At 40.2% G+C, this 19145-nt stretch overlaps 1 protein-coding gene across 1 annotated transcript in view; it reads left to right on the top strand.

The window, feature by feature from the left end:
* LOC128695773 (dipeptidase 1) overlaps positions 1-19145 on the top strand; it is an 839310-nt gene that overhangs the window by 203784 nt on the left and 616381 nt on the right. The window contains exon 3 of the mRNA XM_070088924.1: positions 399-573. Coding sequence (XP_069945025.1) covers positions 399-573 — 175 coding nt within the window. The remainder of the gene's footprint in view (positions 1-398; positions 574-19145) is intronic.

The raw sequence follows: 19145 nt of genomic DNA, 5'->3' as shown, positions 1-19145 counted from the left end.
GGTGGTGTGGGGTCAGATTGTGGGGCTGGTGAGGTGGGGGATGGTGTTTGGCTGATGATGGGGATGGTGGGTAGTAGTTTGGTGACCATAACTTGTGTTGTTGCAGGTGGTGAACTGAGCACCAGACATTTGTAGTTAGTGGGAATGGTGGTGGGGCTGCTGGTGGTCCGACTGGTGGTGGGGTGGGCGGTGTGGTGGTGGGGTGGGCGGTGTGGTGGTGGGGTGGGCGGTGTTGTGGTGGGGGTGGTGGTAGTGGGGACGGTGCGGTGGTGGGGGTGGTGGTAGTGGGGACGGTGTGGTGGTGGGGCTAGTGGTGGGGTTCGTGGTGGTGGTGGTGGGGTATGTGATGGTGGGGCTGGTGGGTAGCAGCTTGGTGACCATAACTTGTGTTGTTGCAGGTGGTGAACTAAGCACCAGACACTGGTGGTTGGTGGGGCTGGTGTTCCTGGTGGCGGCCACGGCGGGTGTGGGCGTGGGAGTGCCTCTCGCCTTCAGGGGCGACCCTTCACAGTCACTTGATACAAGACTAGAATTCGCCAAGAAAATTCTTGCAGAGTTCCCACTCATAGACGGGTAAGTGTACCATTATTTTATGTTGCTTAGGACTGGTTCTTGCCAGTGTGAAGCTGCACTGAGAAAAATAGTATTTTTCCACTGTAAATCTCCCATTTTTTTTACCACACCGGCTGTATTCCACTAAGGTAGAGCAAACTCCAATAAAAGGAAAATTCAAGAGTGTACATAAATCACATTTCATGTCTCTAAGAACAGCAACATCACATATTCTCAGTGTAAGCACTGCGCTTCCTACCTCCAGACTCATATTCGTCCAGCTGTTTCCCTAAATTCCTTTGTCATTATTAACTTGCTGACACTCCAACAGCACATCAAGTTATTTAAACCACTTATCTCTACTGATTCCTATCTTACACTCTCATACACGCCTGTTGGATGTTCAACCTGCGCTCAAAACCTGCTTCACACCTTCCATCATACCCTTCCATGAACAATCCTTACCCCTCCTTCCCTGAACCATTACTTTATACACAATTTCACACTTTCGGTTATCCTCTCTGAGACACTCTCTATAGGCCCAGACCACTTTTACAACCCCTCTTCAGTTCAACAAGAAATACCTTTTGTAACTCCACAATATTTTCTGATTTCTAATTTCCTAATTTATTTTTTAATATCCACGCCACACATTGCTTTCAAGCATGACATCTCCACTGCTTCTTCGCTGCAAAGATTAAAACACAGGTCACACTTTTATGCAGACGTATTGGTACCACTACTCTAGTACATTTTCATTTTTACCTCCGTTGATAAAACTTTTTTCCTTACTAAAATACCTAAACATTCCACCCACCTTTTTCCTCTGAAAGTATTGTGTGGGTCTTTCACAGTCCCATTCATCTCTATTCTTTCTCCCTTTTATCTGATATCCAATGTTTTTTGCTATTCTCCTCACTTTGCTTTTTTCTGTGTTCACTTGTAATTTCCATCTTTTACACATTCTCCCAAATTCTTCTTCCAACCTTTTAAATTTCTCTTCGGAATCTCCCCAAAGAACTGTATCACTGGCAAAGACAACCAGTTAAACTCCCACTTCGTATTAGTTTCATTAACTTTTAATCCCTCATCATTAACTTCTTTTTTCAACTCATGAATAAATATTTTAAACAGCCATGTGACATTGCACATCCTTCTTCATGGCCTAATTTAAGAACATAAGAACATAAGAACATAAGAACATAAGACAGAATGAACACTGCAACAGGCCTACTGACCCATGAGGAGCAGGTCTACGTCTCCCCCTCCTCACGAATTAGACCAATGACCCACCCAGTCTGGTCACCTCCACTCAAGGAAGGAGCACTGTGGAAATAAATGGTATAAAATACCGACACAATGGCAATTTAAACACAAATGCAGTATAATGTGATCCTTTATTGACTACGTTTCGCCCACACAGTGGGCTTTTTCAAGTCACAAACAGTTCTGTTTGTGACTTGAAAAAGCCCACTGTGTGGGCGAAACGTAGTCAATAAAGGATCACATTATACTGCATTTGTGTTTATATTGCCATGGAGCACTGTACCAGACCCAGCAGCACAAGCTAGTCAGGTCCAACTCACACCCACCCACACCCACTCATGTATTTATCTAACCTATTTTTAAAACTACACAACGTTTTAGCTTCAATAACTGTACTCGGGAGTTTGTTCCACTCATCCACAACTCTATTACCAAACCAGTGCTTTCCTATATCCTTCCTGAATCTGAATTTTTCCAACTTGAAACCATTGCTGCGAGTCCTGTCTTGGCTGGAAATTTTCAGCACACTATTTACATCCCCTTTATTTATTCCTGTTTTCCATTTATACACCTCGATCATACCCCCCCTAATTCTACGCCTTTCGAGAGAGTGCAGATTCAGGGCCTTCAATCTATCCTCATAGGGAAGATTTCTGATACATGGGATCATCTTTGTCATCCTCCTTTGTACGTTTTCCAGAGCATTTATATCCATTCTGTAATACGGTGACCAGAACTGAGCAGCATAGTCTAAATGAGTCCTAACCAAGGATATTTAGAGTTGAAGAACAACCCGAGGACTTCTATTATTTATACTTCTTGATATGAAGCCAAGAATTCTGTTAGCCTTATTGCGAACACTAATGCACTGTTGTCTTGGTTTTAGGTTACTGCTAACCAGAACTCCTAAATCCTTTTCGCAATCGGTAGTATTAAGATCTACATTATTTAGTTTATATGTGGCATGGTTATTTAACTGTCCAACATTTACAACTTTGCATTTGTCAATATTAAACTGCATCTGCCACTTCTCCGACCATTGCATCAGTCTATTCAAATCATCCTGGAGTGCTCTAATGTCCTCATTAGAATGAATTGGACGGCCTATTTTGGTGTCATCAGCAAATTTGCTTATGTCGCTATTTATTCCCTCATCTATGTCGTTTATGTAAATTGTGAACAACAACGGGCCCAACACTGACCCCTGAGGAACACCGCTTATGACGTGCCCCCATTCTGATTTCTTCCCATTTATGCAAACTCTCTGCTGTCTATTTGTCAGCCATGCCTCTACCCAGGAAAAAATTTCTCCTCCTATTCCGTGTGCCCTAAGTTTCCTCAATAGCCTCTGGTGTGGAACTCTATCGAAAGCCTTACTGAAGTCCATATACACAATATCATATTCATTACCATGATCTACCTCCTCAAACACCTTAGTGAAAAAAGTTAGTAAATTCGTAAGACAGGAACGCCCCTTTGTAAAACCGTGTTGAGAATCATTAATCAATCCCCTTCTCTCAAACATACCTTAATTTGAGACTCGCTCTTCGTATAACTACTCTTTACTGATTTTAGTGGCCTATACATACTACATGCGATTGCAACATCTGCTACATTGATTCCCAATATTCCTTATACAATGCCCTTTCTAAATCCATAAATGTGATATATAGTATACTTTACTCTTATCTAAGTACTGTTCATTTGGTCTATACATCCCAGGCCTTTCCTAAATCCTCATTGATCCTCTGTCAGCCATCTTTTTTGTATTATTCTTAACTCTTTCATTAATAATTTTGCCATACGCTTTACCTGGTATTCTCAACAGGTTAATACGCCTAGCTTTCTTATATTATTTTTTATGCTCTTTTTCCCTTTTATACAGGAACTATGCATAGTTTCTGATTTTCTTCTTTTATGCATCTTTTTTTCTTCTTTCAACACACCGGCCGTATCCCACTGAGGCAGGGTGGCCCAAAAGGAAAAACGAAAGTTTCTCCTTTTACATTTAGTAATAAATACAGGAGAAGGGGTTACTAGCCCCTTGCTCAAGGCATTTTAGTCGCCTCTTACAACACGCATGGCTTACGGAGGAAGAATTCTGTTCCACTTCCCTATGGAGATAATGGAAATAAACAAGAACAAGAACTAGAAAGAAAATAGAAGAAAACCCAGAGGGGTGTGTATATATATGCTTGTACATGTATGTGTAGTGTGACCTAAGTGTAAGTAGAAGTAGCAAGACGTACCTGAAATCTTGCATGTGTATGAGACAGAAAAAAAGACACCAGAAAAAAAAGACACATATGTTGAGCAGCCACTCCAAAACCATATCCTTCCTTGCTTTTAGCATCCCACTCTTAATCCCAACGGTCGTAGGTGCTTTACCCTCCTTCAGTCTGCCCATTGTCTCACCCTCTCCAACATTCCCGTATAGCCCTTTCTTACTTTTACCAGATATTCATCCTTGTCAAATACATATCACTGTCTCCCTTTCATTTTCAACATTTAACAGTTCCTCAAAGTATTCTTTCCCACCTTCCCGTTACTCGCCATCTTACATCTCCCCTCTTTCATTTTTAATTGCCAAGTCAACTTGCTTTCTATTCTTTCTCACTTTATTAATCTCTCACCAAAATTTATCCAAAATTTGTTGAAATAAGTGCCTTACGAAACTTAAGAACATCGCCTGTTGACAACATGCACCAGAGTTCCTTAACGTAGTAATAGTCACAGGTCACACACTTTCAAAATCATCATGGAACACTACAAATGAAATGTCTCTTATAAGTTTTCCTATTGTTTCTCTTACCCGAGTACTCAGACTTACCATTAGATGAAGAGTATTTTTGTAATTTAAAACAATCTGAGATCGCATGGCCGAATTTGTTGCAGTATTTATACTTCGAAGGTTAAGATGATTTACCCTTGAAAGTATGTACATGTGGCTGCTCCTTGTAGAAATGTAGACGATGGTTACTTCTAACATCAAGTGAAATATTCTGATTCTCTTTTTCTACAGAGTAATGTCTTGAAGAACAAATGTCTGTTCACTTAAAAAGGTATCCGCTAGTTTAGCTATTTCAGATAGAGATACAAGTGTATTTCTTCAAGAAAAACTCGAACATCTGAGATAATAGAATCTAAAAATTCTTCCAGCAACACTAACTGCACGAGGTGACTCAAGTTCGTGGTCCCCGCTGCCTTGGAACACCTGGTAAATACATTACGTGTTTGCTCTGGCTGACAATTATTCACTTTAAATTCACGTCTCTTTTGTGCTAGAATACACTGATTTGCACCTATTGCCTTCTCTCTCTCTCTCTCTCTCTCTCTCTCTCTCTCTCTCTCTCTCTCTCTCTCTCTCTCTCTCTCTCTCTCTCTCTCTCTCTCTCTCTCTCTCTCTTTTTTTTTTTTTTTTTTTTACACAGGGTTTGACAAGGTTAAGGATCCCTAGCTTTATTGACAAGCTATTTACAGGTTAAGGATTCCTAACTTTATTGGCAAGCTAAGAGCTGTTACCTACATCAGCTCATTTGAAAGCATTTTTATTGTTATGAGACATACAAGTAGGGAACAGGATGAAGTTGGAGCCATCTGTGGGCTAGCATTTTCATTTGATCAACTGACTTTATCTCGTTGACATCATTATGCTGTACGAATGTGTTCCATACTCTAGTCATCCTGGGTATGTATGATCTCAGATGGAGTGATGTTCTGGAGAAGGGTACAGCCAGAGTGAAGTTGCTGCTTTCTGCCCGTCTTGTGGCATAAAAGCTTGTTTCACGCTGTCCTCGAAGTGGATCCAAGTGTGGTACTTTGACAATATTGGCCTTGTACATATCAGTAAGGCCACCCACATCCCTCCTATGTTGAAGGCTCTGCTGAAATGACAGATCTATCCAGGATGGGTCCAGGCGAGAGATGAGACGTCTTGCTCTGTTCTCTACTCTGTCAAGCAGTCGCAGATGAGAGGGGGGGCAGGCAAACCAAGAAAGTGGAGCATATTCAAAGTGTGAGCGTACTTGTGCCTCGTACAGGATCTTGCAACCCCTACTGTCAAGCAGATGCGAGATACGGCGAAGTGCTGTAAGCTTCCTGGCTGCCTTGTTTGCAAGATTTACAACATGGTTCTTCATGGTTAGTTTGGAGTCAAATTTCACCCCAAGGATATCAACTTCTTCTCCAGGTGCCAACACCCTCCCATTCATCCTTACTACTGCACCAGCATTACCATCATGGTGCCTAGAGACGATCATCATTTGCCTTTTCTCAGGTGCAAATGTTACTTGCCATCTATTTCCCCAAGCTGATATATCTCTCAGCTGGTGATTGATGTAGCTTAGAGCAGCTGGCATTTCTTCTCTTGGATAAATGAATGTCAGTGTACAGTCGTCTGCATATGCATGTGATTCTGGGATGAGATGAAGAAGGTCGTTGAAGTAGACATTCCATAACAATCGACCCAGCACGCTTCCTTGTGGAACACTTGCCCCAATAGGATGTCTTGCTGATTCCGTTCCATTGAGAACTACACTTAGAGATCTACCATGAAGGTAATCACTGAGGAGACATAGCGTAGAGCCTGCAATTCCCAGTGCTTGAAGTTTTGCTAGGAGGCCCTGGTGCCACACCCGGTCGAAAGCACCAGCAATGTCCAGTGCTACCACACAGCTGACTTTGGATTCATCCAGTGACTGGTGCCACTTAGTGGAAAGGTTTAACAACAGATCAGCAGCAGAGTAACCTTTCCTGAAGCCAAATTGACGATCACAAAGTAGTGAGTGGTAGTCAAAAAACTCTGTCATTTGTCTTGAGATTATTGTCTCAAGGATCTTACCAGTGATTGACAGGAGTGACACTGGTCTGCAGTTGCTGATTTCTGCTCTGCTCTTCTTTTTGTTAACAGGGACTACATTTGCCTCTTTCCATAGAGAGGGCCATTTACACTGTACTAGGCAGTGCTGAAAGATGCGAGTTAGAGGTGCTGCTAGCTGGTCTGCACATCTTCTCAACAATCTTGGGCTCAACTTGTCTGGGCCCACAGCCTTTTCTTGGTCAAGCGATTTAAGAAGGAAATGCACCTCCTCCTGCCTTATTGTCACCAATGACAGTTTTGACACAGTTCTTGCAGCTAGCCAAGGAGGGTCCCTTGCTGGATCAGGAACTTGCATTTTGGTAGCAAAGTGTTCAGCAAAGAGGTCCGCCTTCTCTTGACTACTAGTAGAGGTGGTCCCATCCTGTCGATTTAGAGGTGGAATAAATTCATCAGGCAGATAACCTTGTCTGTTCTTGACCAGGGACCACCAGATTTTGGAGCCTACCCTACCTGATGCTAGCTTTCTTTTAGTGTCCACCTCCCATTTAGCAATGGCCCACTTTTGAACATCACCCATATGCCTCTCTCTCTCTCTCTCTCTCTCTCTCTCTCTCTCTCTCTCTCTCTCTCTCTCTCTCTCTCTCTCTCTCTCTCTCTCTCTCTCTCTCTCTCTCAAGCTCTTCCTTGCCAATGACATACTTTGCTAATTCTAGCGCAAGTGCGGCATAAGTTGATAATGCAGCTAAATATTAGTGTTGAGGATCTGAAAGGAGACAGAAGAGACATTTATAGGTCGTCACATGGTACGTAATATCCAAATTTCTGCAGTAATAACTGTAAATTAGAGCATGTAGTTTAAATCTAATTGAAGCTATTTAAAGAGATCAAAGAGACCAATTTCATAATATACACAAGCACATTAAGCTTGAAGCTGCTCAAAAGTTGAATTATCAGGCTTTGAGCATGGAAGTGTTGATGCTAATCGGATGTAGCACTCAGAAATTATCACATGAAAAGTAGTGTTTATAATCTTACAGTTTCTTCCAGAAAAGTGAACTGGGACCATCACAGGTTAAAATCAATCCAAAATTATTTAAAAGTAAGATTAACCAGATTTTAAGAAAGTTAATTTTAAGAAAGCTTAGTGCATATCACAAGCAAATGTTTACGAGTGGTCTTGAGGGCACACAGCTGTTACAGTCACATAAAAGAATATTAAGCTAATTTTACTTAGGATAAAGTCAACCATTGTGACTTATTTCTGATCAGAAGAAATATTCTCCATTATCTTACACATACCAGTGTTATTAATAAAACTGACACAAGATAGCTTACACAACCCAGAATTAAGATATCGTTTCCCTTGAGGAAAACACATTGGTACTAAAAGTTTAAATGCATTTTCCAGTTTTCACACAGAATCCATCAAAATTTGTGCCAACACAGCCTAAACCCATAAAACGATGCATCAGCCCATTAAACCCATCAAACCCATTTGATGCGATTCATCAGCCATTAAAAACTGGTACAATAAATATTTGTTACATTTAATCAGAGGAAAGCGCCTAAACCCATAGGGGCCACATAGTGCCTGTGGAACGGAAGGCATTTAAATTCGATTCAAACAATGGGAAGATAAGTCCAGTTACTTGGATCAGGAGCCCCTCACTAGCATCAACGGGAAAATAATACAAAAAGGTGAAACAATACTATACTATTTCGAAGTTAGAAGTGGAAAAATGGCCGATTAGAGAAGCCTTTCTCCCTTAATCACACGGAAAGAAAAATATGGAAATGGCCTATACAGAAAAGGCATAGGGCATCCACGTATGCAAATAGCACCGTGAATCTTCCCTTGGCTACATTACACTTGCGTTGAAGGTTTGAAGCCGATCGTACAAGGCGTTCACAAGTAATAAAGGAAAAAAAGATAAATAAAAATGCTAAAAAATATTCCGAAATATACGCAGTTTTCTCTATATTTTTTAGTTTACTTTTCTCACTTACATTCTAATTAAAATTCTTTATAGTCATGTAGGGAAAAATATTTTATTTCGATTTGTTTTGGTAAAAATGGCAACAAATGGCAAATTAAAACCCACACAGCTCACAATTTATTAAGATACGCCAGCGTCTATAAAGATACGCCAGCATTTATTAAGATATGCCAGCATTTATTAAGATACGCCAGCATTTATTAAGATACGCCAGCGTTTATTAAGATACGCCAGCGTTTATTAAGATACGCCAGCATTTATTAAGATATGCCAGCATTTATTAAGATACGCCAGCATTTATTAAGATACGCCAGCGTTTATTAAGATACGCCAGCATTTATTAAGATACGCCAGCATTTATTAAGATATGCCAGCATTTATTAAGATACGCCAGCGTTTATTAAGATATGCCAGCATTTATTAAGATACGCCAGCATTTATTAAGATACGCCAGCATTTATTAAGATATGCCAGCATTTATTAAGATACGCCAGCGTTTATTAAGATATGCCAGCATTTATTAAGATACGCCAGCATTTATTAAGATACCCCAGCGTTTATTAAGATACGCCAGCATTTATTAAGATACGCCAGCATTTATTAAGATACACCAGCGTTTATTAAGATACGCCAGCGTTTATTAAGATACACCAGTGTTTATTAAGATACGCCAGCGTTTAACAAGATACACCAGCGCTTATTAAGATACGCCAGCGTTTATTAAGATACACCAGCGTTTATTAAGATACACCAGCGTTTATTAAGATACACCAGCGTTTATTAAGATACACCAGCGTTTATTAAGATACGCCAGCGTTTATTAAGATACACCAGCGTTTATTAAGATACACCAGCGTTTATTAAGATACACCAGCGTTTATTAAGATACACCAGCGTTTATTAAGATACACCAGCGTTTATTAAGATACGCCAGCGTTTATTAAGATACGCCAGCGTTTATTAAGATACGCCAGCGTTTATTAAGATACACCAGCGTTTATTAAGATACGCCAGCGTTAATTAAGATACGCCAGCGTTTATTAAGATACACCAGCGTTAATTAAGATACACCAGCGTGTATTAAGATACACCAGCGTTAATTAAGATACGCCAGCGTTAATTAAGATACGCCAGCGTTAATTAAGATACGCCAGCGTTTATTAAGATACGCCAGCGTTTATTAAGATACACCAGCGTTAATTAAGATACGCCAGCGTTAATTAAGATACGCCAGCGTTAATTAAGATACGCCAGCGTTAATTAAGATACGCCAGCGTTAATTAAGATACGCCAGCGTTAATTAAGATACGCCAGCGTTAATTAAGATACGCCAGCGTTAATTAAGATACGCCAGCGTTAATTAAGATACGCCAGCGTTAATTAAGATACGCCAGCGTTAATTAAGATACGCCAGCGTTAATTAAGATACGCCAGCGTTAATTAAGATACGCCAGCGTTAATTAAGATACGCCAGCGTTAATTAAGATACGCCAGCGTTTATTAAGATATGCCAGTGTTTATTAAGATACGCCAGCGTTTATTAAGATACGCCAGCGTTTATTAAGATACGCCAGCGTTTATTAAGATACGCCAGCGTTTATTAAGATACGCCAGGTTTCAGAGGTTGAAGTTGATCAGAAAAAGCAATAAATAGTTATTACATGGGAAACAATTTGCTTAATAAAATTGACAAATTAAAATTTACACACCTGAGTGTAAGTAAGAAGCTGTATTTTAATAAAACTCACCAATGCTAAAAGTTTGAAGCCGATCAGAAAACGCTTTCTTGAGTAATTGATCTGATTCTAACGATTCCGATTTTTTAACTATTTCAGTAAATTTTCAAATATGCATGAATCTGGACTAAATTTCTGCGTTATTATCCTTAAAACAGAATGAGTCGTCAGTAATATTCTAAAGCAATGCAAAAGAGGCATTAGTCGTTGAAAAATATTAATTTCATTAATTATTCATTGAAAATAGTAAATTGGGATTTATGACACCCAATAGCAGTGTGAGACTTGTGGTTAGGAAGCCACACCAGTGGTGGAAATTTGAAGCCGATCCAGTGAGTCATTCTCCAGTTATGATAGCTGCATGGCCCTTGTTGGTGTAGCGCTTTCTTTGGTTATAATCCAATTATGGTACGGATCCCAACGATTCCAAGTTATTTTTCGCTGTTTTACCACATCAATAAATTCATCTGGACGCAAACAAAATTTAACTGGTAGTATCCTCGCCCTAAGATGCATCAGCCAATAAATATTGAAACCGTTCCGAAGAAGCAAATTGACAATTAGTTAAAGTGATTAAACGGAAATAAAAAATTTCACACCATTATACACATGAAACCGCCAAATTTGCACCAGCACGTCAGAATGTAACTCTCCACCGTCGTCATATTTTTGACACTTTTTTGACCGTTTGAAACTACGCCGCTGAGGAGTTTGGAAGTTACCTCAGCCATTCCAGGATGCTGGAAATGTGTTTAACAACTTTGGTCATAGGGCAGTGAACATGCTAATTGTTCCAGAACTTGGTTCTCGTTATTGAATACAGATGTTGAGAATTTGAAGGCGATTGGATGAAGTATTATCGAGTTATGAGCTAAAGAAAACCTAAAAGTAGAAGGAAGAAAAATCCAGGCATCCTCGTCAGGAAAAACTTTCAGGGATAACTAATTAAAAAGGTACTAGAAGTATGGAGAAAATGATGGCAATTCCATACTGAAATATTGGTGATTGTTTGGTGTGTAACTCTCTATACACAATCTGATCCTCCATTAGCCGCATACAATAAAAAAGTGTCTGTTAGAATAAAAAAAAAACATTCGTAAAGCCTTCAGATAATATGCTGCGCTAAAGTGGACTAAGGATTATGATACAGAGCTTAATCTTACTATAAGGAGTTTCCCAGTCCACAAACCTGTAATAAATTCAAGTATTAAATGACTATAGTGTTATAAGAAAAGGGGAAAAATAGAAACTTTTCAATAGCCAAATGGAGTTAAACTTTTTTTTTATACTAGTAAATAATAATCTGAATATTGAAAATAATACACAGTATTCATCCAAAGAGATACTGTCGTTTAGTTACGAGTATGAGAAGTATGACTGTTAAAAGTTTTGCACTTTGGAAGGATTGTTGGTCCTTTTCATCAGTCCCAGGAAAGAATAAGAAGGCATTTACCATCAAACAAATATTTGCTTCCAAAATATAATTATCTGTAGTTTCTTAAGAGCTACTGAATAGTTCTTCATCCTGCATTATTTCCAGTTCATGCAGCTTATCCTGAAAGAGACGCAGCAGGACCAGAAACACGTCGTGATAAAAGTAGTTTAGAGTGAGAAAAATAATCAGAAAACAAGGTGCGTAAAATATATATATATATATATATATATATATATATATATATATATATATATATATATATATATATAGGTAGTAGGTTGGTAGACAGCAACCACCCAGGGAAGTACTACCGTCCTGCCAGATGACTGTGAAACAAAAACCTGTAATTGTTTTGCATGATGGTAGGATTGCTGGTTTCTTTTTCTGTCTCATAAACACGCTAGATAACAGGGATATCTTGCTACTCATACTTACACTTTGGTCACACTTCACAGACACGCACATGCATATATATATATACATACATCTAGGTTTTTCTCCTTTTTCTAAATAGCTCTTGTCCTTTTTTATTTCTTCTATTGTCCATGGGGAAGTGGAAAAGAATCTTTCCTCCGTAAGCCATGCGTGTCGTATGAGGCGACTAAAATGCCGGGAGCAATGGGCTAGTAACCCCTTCTCCTGTATACATTTACTAAAAAAGAGAAGAAGAAAAACTTTATAAAACTGGGTTGCTTAAATGTGCGTGGATGTAGTGCGGATGACAAGAAACAGATGATTGCTGATGTTATGAATGAAAAGAAGTTGGATGTCCTGGCTCTAAGCGAAACAAAGCTGAAGGGGGTAGGAGAGTTTCAGTGGGGGGAAATAAATGGGATTAAATCTGGAGTATCTGAGAGAGTTAGAGCAAAGGAAGGGGTAGCAGTAATGTTAAATGATCAGTTATGGAAGGAGAAAAGAGAATATGAATGTGTAAATTCAAGAATTATGTGGATTAAAGTAAAGGTTGGATGCGAGAAGTGGGTCATAATAAGCGTGTATGCACCTGGAGAAGAGAGGAATGCAGAGGAGAGAGAGAGATTTTGGGAGATGTTAAGTGAATGTATAGGAGCCTTTGAACCAAGTGAGAGAGTAATTGTGGTAGGGGACCTGAATGCTAAAGTAGGAGAAACTTTTAGAGAGGGTGTGGTAGGTAAGTTTGGGGTGCCAGGTGTAAATGATAATGGGAGCCCTTTGATTGAACTTTGTATAGAAAGGGGTTTAGTTATAGGTAATACATATTTTAAGAAAAAGAGGATAAATAAGTATACAAGATATGATGTAGGGCGAAATGACAGTAGTTTGTTGGATTATGTATTGGTAGATAAAAGACTGCTGAGTAGACTTCAGGATGTACATGTTTATAGAGGGGCCACAGATATATCAGATCACTTTCTAGTTGTAGCTACACTGAGAGTAAAAGGTAGATGGGATACAAGGAGAATAGAAGCATCAGGGAAGAGAGAGGTGAAGGTTTATAAACTAAAAGAGGAGGCAGTTAGGGTAAGATATAAACAGCTATTGGAGGATAGATGGGCAAATGAGAGCATAGGCAATGGGGTCGAAGAGGTATGGGGTAGGATTAAAAATGTAGTGTTAGAGTGTTCAGCAGAAGTTTGTGGTTACAGGAAAGTGGGTGCAGGAGGGAAGAGGAGCGATTGGTGGAATGATGATGTAAAGAGAGTAGTAAGGGAGAAAAAGTTAGCATATGAGAAGTTTTTACAAAGTAGAAGTGATGCAAGGAGGGAAGAGTATATGGAGAAAAAGAGAGAGGTTAAGAGAGTGGTGAAGCAATGTAAAAAGAGAGCAAATGAGAGAGTGGGTGAGATGTTATCAACAAATTTTGTTGAAAATAAGAAAAAGTTTTGGAGTGAGATTAACAAGTTAAGAAAGCCTAAAGAACAAATGGATTTGTCAGTTAAAAATAGGAGAGGAGAGTTATTAAATGGAGAGTTAGAGGTATTGGGAAGATGGAGGGAATATTTTGAGGAATTGTTAAATGTTGATGAAGATAGGGAAGCTGTGATTTCGTGTATAGGGCAAGGAGGAATAACATCTTGTAGGAGTGAGGAAGAGCCAGTTGTGAGTGTGGGGGAAGTTCGTGAGGCAGTAGGTAAAATGAAAGGGGGTAAGACAGCCGGGATTGATGGGATAAAGATAGAAATGTTAAAAGCAGGTGGGGATATAGTTTTGGAGTGGTTGGTGCAATTATTTAATAAATGTATGGAAGAGGGTAAGGTACCTAGGGATTGGCAGAGAGCATGCATAGTTCCTTTGTATAAAGGCAAAGGGGATAAAAGAGAGTGCAAAAATTATAGGGGGATAAGTCTGTTGAGTGTACCTGGTAAAGTGTATGGTAGAGTTATAATTGAAAGAATTAAGAGTAAGACGGAGAATAGGATAGCAGATGAACAAGGAGGCTTTAGGAAAGGTAGGGGGTGTGTGGACCAGGTGTTTACAGTGAAACATATAAGTGAACAGTATTTAGATAAGGCTAAAGAGGTCTTTGTGGCATTTATGGATTTGGAAAAGGCGTATGACAGGGTGGATAGGGGGGCAATGTGGCAGATGTTGCAAGTGTATGGTGTAGGAGGTAGGTTACTGAAAGCAGTGAAGAGTTTTTACGAGGATAGTGAGGCTCAAGTTAGAGTATGTAGGAAAGAGGGAAATTTTTTCCCAGTAAAAGTAGGCCTTAGACAAGGATGTGTGATGTCACCGTGGTTGTTTAATATATTTATAGATGGGGTTGTAAGAGAAGTAAATGCGAGGGTCTTGGCAAGAGGCGTGGAGTTAAAAGATAAAGAATCACACACAAAGTGGGAGTTGTCACAGCTGCTCTTTGCTGATGACACTGTGCTCTTGGGAGATTCTGAAGAGAAGTTGCAGAGATTGGTGGATGAATTTGGTAGGGTGTGCAAAAGAAGAAAATTAAAGGTGAATACAGGAAAGAGTAAGGTTATGAGGATAACAAAAAGATTAGGTGATGAAAGATTGAATATCAGATTGGAGGGAGAGAGTATGGAGGAGGTGAACGTATTCAGATATTTGGGAGTGGACGTGTCAGCGGATGGGTCTATGAAAGATGAGGTGAATCATAGAATTGATGAGGGAAAAAGAGTGAGTGGTGCACTTAGGAGTCTGTGGAGACAAAGAACTTTGTCCTTGGAGGCAAAGAGGGGAATGTATGAGAGTATAGTTTTACCAACGCTCTTATATGGGTGTGAAGCGTGGGTGATGAATGTTGCAGCGAGGAGAAGGCTGGAGGCAGTGGAGATGTCATGTCTGAGGGCAATGTGTGGTGTGAATATAATGCAGAGAATTCGTAGTTTGGAAGTTAGGAGGAGGTGCGGGATTACCAAAACTGTTGTCCAGAGGGCTGAGGAAGGGTTGTTGAGGTGGTTCGGACATGTAGAGAGAATGGAGCGAAACAGAATGACTTCAAGAGTGTATCAGTCTGTAGTGGAAGGAAGGCGGGGTAGGGGTCGGCCTAGGAAAGGTTGGAGGGAGGGGGTAAAGGAGGTTTTGTGTGCGAGGGGCTTGGACTTCCAGGAGGCATGCATGAGCGTGTTTGATAGGAGTGAATGGAGACAAATGGTTTTTAATACTTGACGTGCTGTTGGAGTGTGAGCAAAGTAACATTTATGAAGGGATTCAGGGAAACCGGCAGGCCGGACTTGAGTCCTGGAGATGGGAAGTACAGTGCCTGCACTCTGAAGGAGGGGTGTTAATGTTGCAGTTTAAAAACTGTAGTGTAAAGCACCCTTCTGGCAAGACAGTGATGGAGTGAATGATGGTGAAAGTTTTTCTTTTTCGGGCCACCCTGCCTTGGTGGGAATCGGCCAGTGTGATAATAAAAAATAATATATATATATATATATATATATATATATATATATATATATATATATATATATATATATATATATATATATATATATATATATATATATATATATATATATTGAGTCAGAGTTAATGAAACAATGGAGGACATCAACCCAAATGTCGACGCAATCACGGGACGTGAGAAAGTCCCAGTGATTCCCAGAACAGCTGACCAGAGAAATTCTCACCTGACATAACAGTGAAGAGCAGAATGTGGAGATGTTGGAGTAGAAAAGCTGAGGAGGTTTGTGTAAGTGATTCCGCCTAAGTTTGTAGAGTTCAAACTATGTGGTGGAAAGCCTATTATAGTAGCACCACACTGATATTACAGTGGGACCTATATGATACTACAGTGGGACCTATGTGATACTACAGTGGGACCTATATGATACTACAGTGGGACCTATGTGATACTACAGTGGGACCTATGTGATACTGCAGTGGGACCTATGTGACACTACAGTGGGACCTATGTGATACTACAGTGGGACCTATGTGATACTACAGTGGGACCTATGTGACACTACAGTGGGACCTATGTGGCACTACAGTGGGACCTATGTGATACTACAGTGGGACCTATGTGATACTACAGTGGGACCTATGTGATACTACAGTGGGACCTATGTGATACTACAGTGGGACCTATGTGATACTACAGTGGGACCTATGTGATACTACAGTGGGACATATGTGATACTACAGTGGGACCTATGTGATACTACAGTGGGACCTATGTGATACTACAGTGGGACCTATGTGATACTACAGTGGGACCTATGTGATACTGCAGTGGGACCTATGTGACACTACAGTGGGACCTATGTGATACTACAGTGGGACCTATGTGATACTACAGTGGGACCTATGTGACACTACAGTGGGACCTATGTGATACTACAGTGGGACCTATGTGATACTACAGTGGGACCTATGTGATACTACAGTGGGACCTATGTGATACTACAGTGGGACCTATGTGATACTACAGTGGGACCTATGTGATACTACAGTGGGACCTATGTGATACTACAGTGGGACCTATGTGATACTACAGTGGGACCTATGTGATACTACAGTGGGACCTATGTGATACTACAGTGGGACCTATGTGATACTACAGTGGGACCTATATGATACTACAGTGGGACCTATGTGATACTACAGTGGGACCTATGTGATACTACAGTGGGACCTATGTGATACTACAGTGAGACCTATGTGATACTACAGTGGGACCTATGTAATACTACAGTGGGACCTATGTGATACTACAGTGGGACCTATATGATATTACAGTGGGACCTATATGATACTACAGTGGGACCTATGTGATACTACAGTGGGACCTATGTAATACTACAGTGGGACCTATGTGATACTACAGTGGGACCTATGTGATACTACAGTGGGACCTATGTGATACTACAGTGGGACCTATGTGATACTACAGTGGGACCTATGTGATACTACAGTGGGACCTATGTGATACTACTGTGGGACCTATATGATATTACAGTGGGACCTATATGATATTACAGTGGGACCTATGTGATACTACAGTGGGACCTATATGATATTACAGTGGGACCTATGTGATACTACAGTGGGACCTATATGATACTACAGTTGGACCTATATGATACTACAGTGGGACCTATATGATACCATTACATGGCATAATACAAACACTCTTTCTCTCTCTCTCTCTTTCTTCTTCTTCTTCTTCTTCTTCTTCTTCTTCTTCTTCTTCTTCTTCTTCTTCTTCTTCTTCTTCTTCTTCTTCTTCTTCTTCTGCAGTGTTGAAATACAATACTATTACCCTGGAAATCTAATAATTCTGAATTAGATAAGTGTAGTTATGGAGCAGCGCACACTTATAACTGAGTCCCCCAGCTCGCTTTCCACCGTCTCTGTTAGACTCCATATATGCCTGTTGTAGCGAGAACCAGCTGGGCCCACACTCCTCTCTTTTACGACACCTGAAGCTTTGTTGCAAACACCTGCGATCGGTGTATATTCACCTAGTTGTGGTTGCAGGGGTCGAGTCATAGCCTGTGTGTGTGTGTGTGTGTGTGTGTGTGTGTGTGTGTGTGCGTGCGTGTGTGTGTGTGTGTGTGTGTGTATGTGTGTGTGTGTGTGTGTGTGTGTGTGTGTGTGTGTGTGTGTGTGTATGTGTGTGTGTGTGTGTGTGTGTGTGTGTGTGTGTGTGTGTGTGTGTGTGTGTGTGTGTGTGTGTGTGTGTGTGTGTGTGTGTGTGTGTGTGTGTGTGTGTGTATGTGTGTGTGTGTGTATGTGTGTGTGTACTCACCTAGTTGTACTCACCTAGTTGAGGTTGCGGGGGTCGAGTCCGAGCTCCTGGCCCCGCCTCTTCACTGATCGCTACTAGGTCACTCTCCCTGAGCCGTGAGCTTTATCGTACCTCTGCTTAAAGCTATGTATGGATCCTGCCTCCACTACATCGCTTCCCAAACTATTCCACTTACTGACTACTCTGTGTGTGTGTGTGTGTGTGTGTGTGTATGAGAACTACTGGATCTTTTAAATGTTTCGTGGTGAGGCAAGATGCATCTGTGATCAGTATTCAGTAAAATTTGTAAATGATTTATATATTTCTTTACGTTGTAAAAGCTTTCTCCGTTCTGTGTCTGTCTGTCCATCCGTCTATCTGTCTGTCTCTGGCTCTGTCTCTGGCTCTGTCTCTGTCTCTCTCTCTCTCTCTCTCTCTCTCTCTCTCCCTCTCTCTCTCTCTCTCTCTCTCTCTCTCATTTCCTCGCTCCATATTGCAAAATAATGCCAAAGAAAGCATGATCGATACAATAAAATCCATCTAGAAGGTGAACCAGACGAACTGTCGGCTAAAATTATGAAATAATACTCACACACCGACTGGCTGACTTTTCAGATGCTTTTTGTAGTGTATAGAATGAAGAAATACCTGAATTACTGAACAAACTGTAAATGTCAAGAGTTCCTAAGGATTCAATTAGCATTCTGAGTCTCTTCTTTACGATACACATAAATATTTTTCTAACATACGGAAGAGGTAAATTCGTAGATGACATAAAGTTTGAGGTAAATTACATGACTGAGAGCACAAGTATTTAAAGACCTTGGTAGACTGACTCGGTGATGGAAGGTGTGAAAGGTTGACTGGTTAGTTAATAATGCTTATAGCTTATTGACTATACAATGATGCATGTAAACGAACTATTCAGCATCAGTCTTGAACACCTAAAATAATTATTATAATTAATGCACTTTTATTGCGTATATACTGAGAAACATTCAGATCTCATAGTATATAATCTTTAGAAGATTATAACAATCTAATTTTTACTTCGGCTGGCAAACTAGCCGAAGTAAAAATGGGAAAAATATCCTGAGTAATCATAAAGGACCTAAAGTATACCGAACAATGTACATATGTGAGCAATAAAGCCCACAATGGTACGTTT

Source organism: Cherax quadricarinatus, chromosome 2, assembly GCF_038502225.1.
Source record: "Cherax quadricarinatus isolate ZL_2023a chromosome 2, ASM3850222v1, whole genome shotgun sequence".
Taxonomy (NCBI): Eukaryota; Metazoa; Arthropoda; class Malacostraca; order Decapoda; family Parastacidae; genus Cherax; species Cherax quadricarinatus.
Note: the sequence above shows the minus strand (reverse complement) of the source record. Positions and strands in the feature narration are given on the sequence as shown.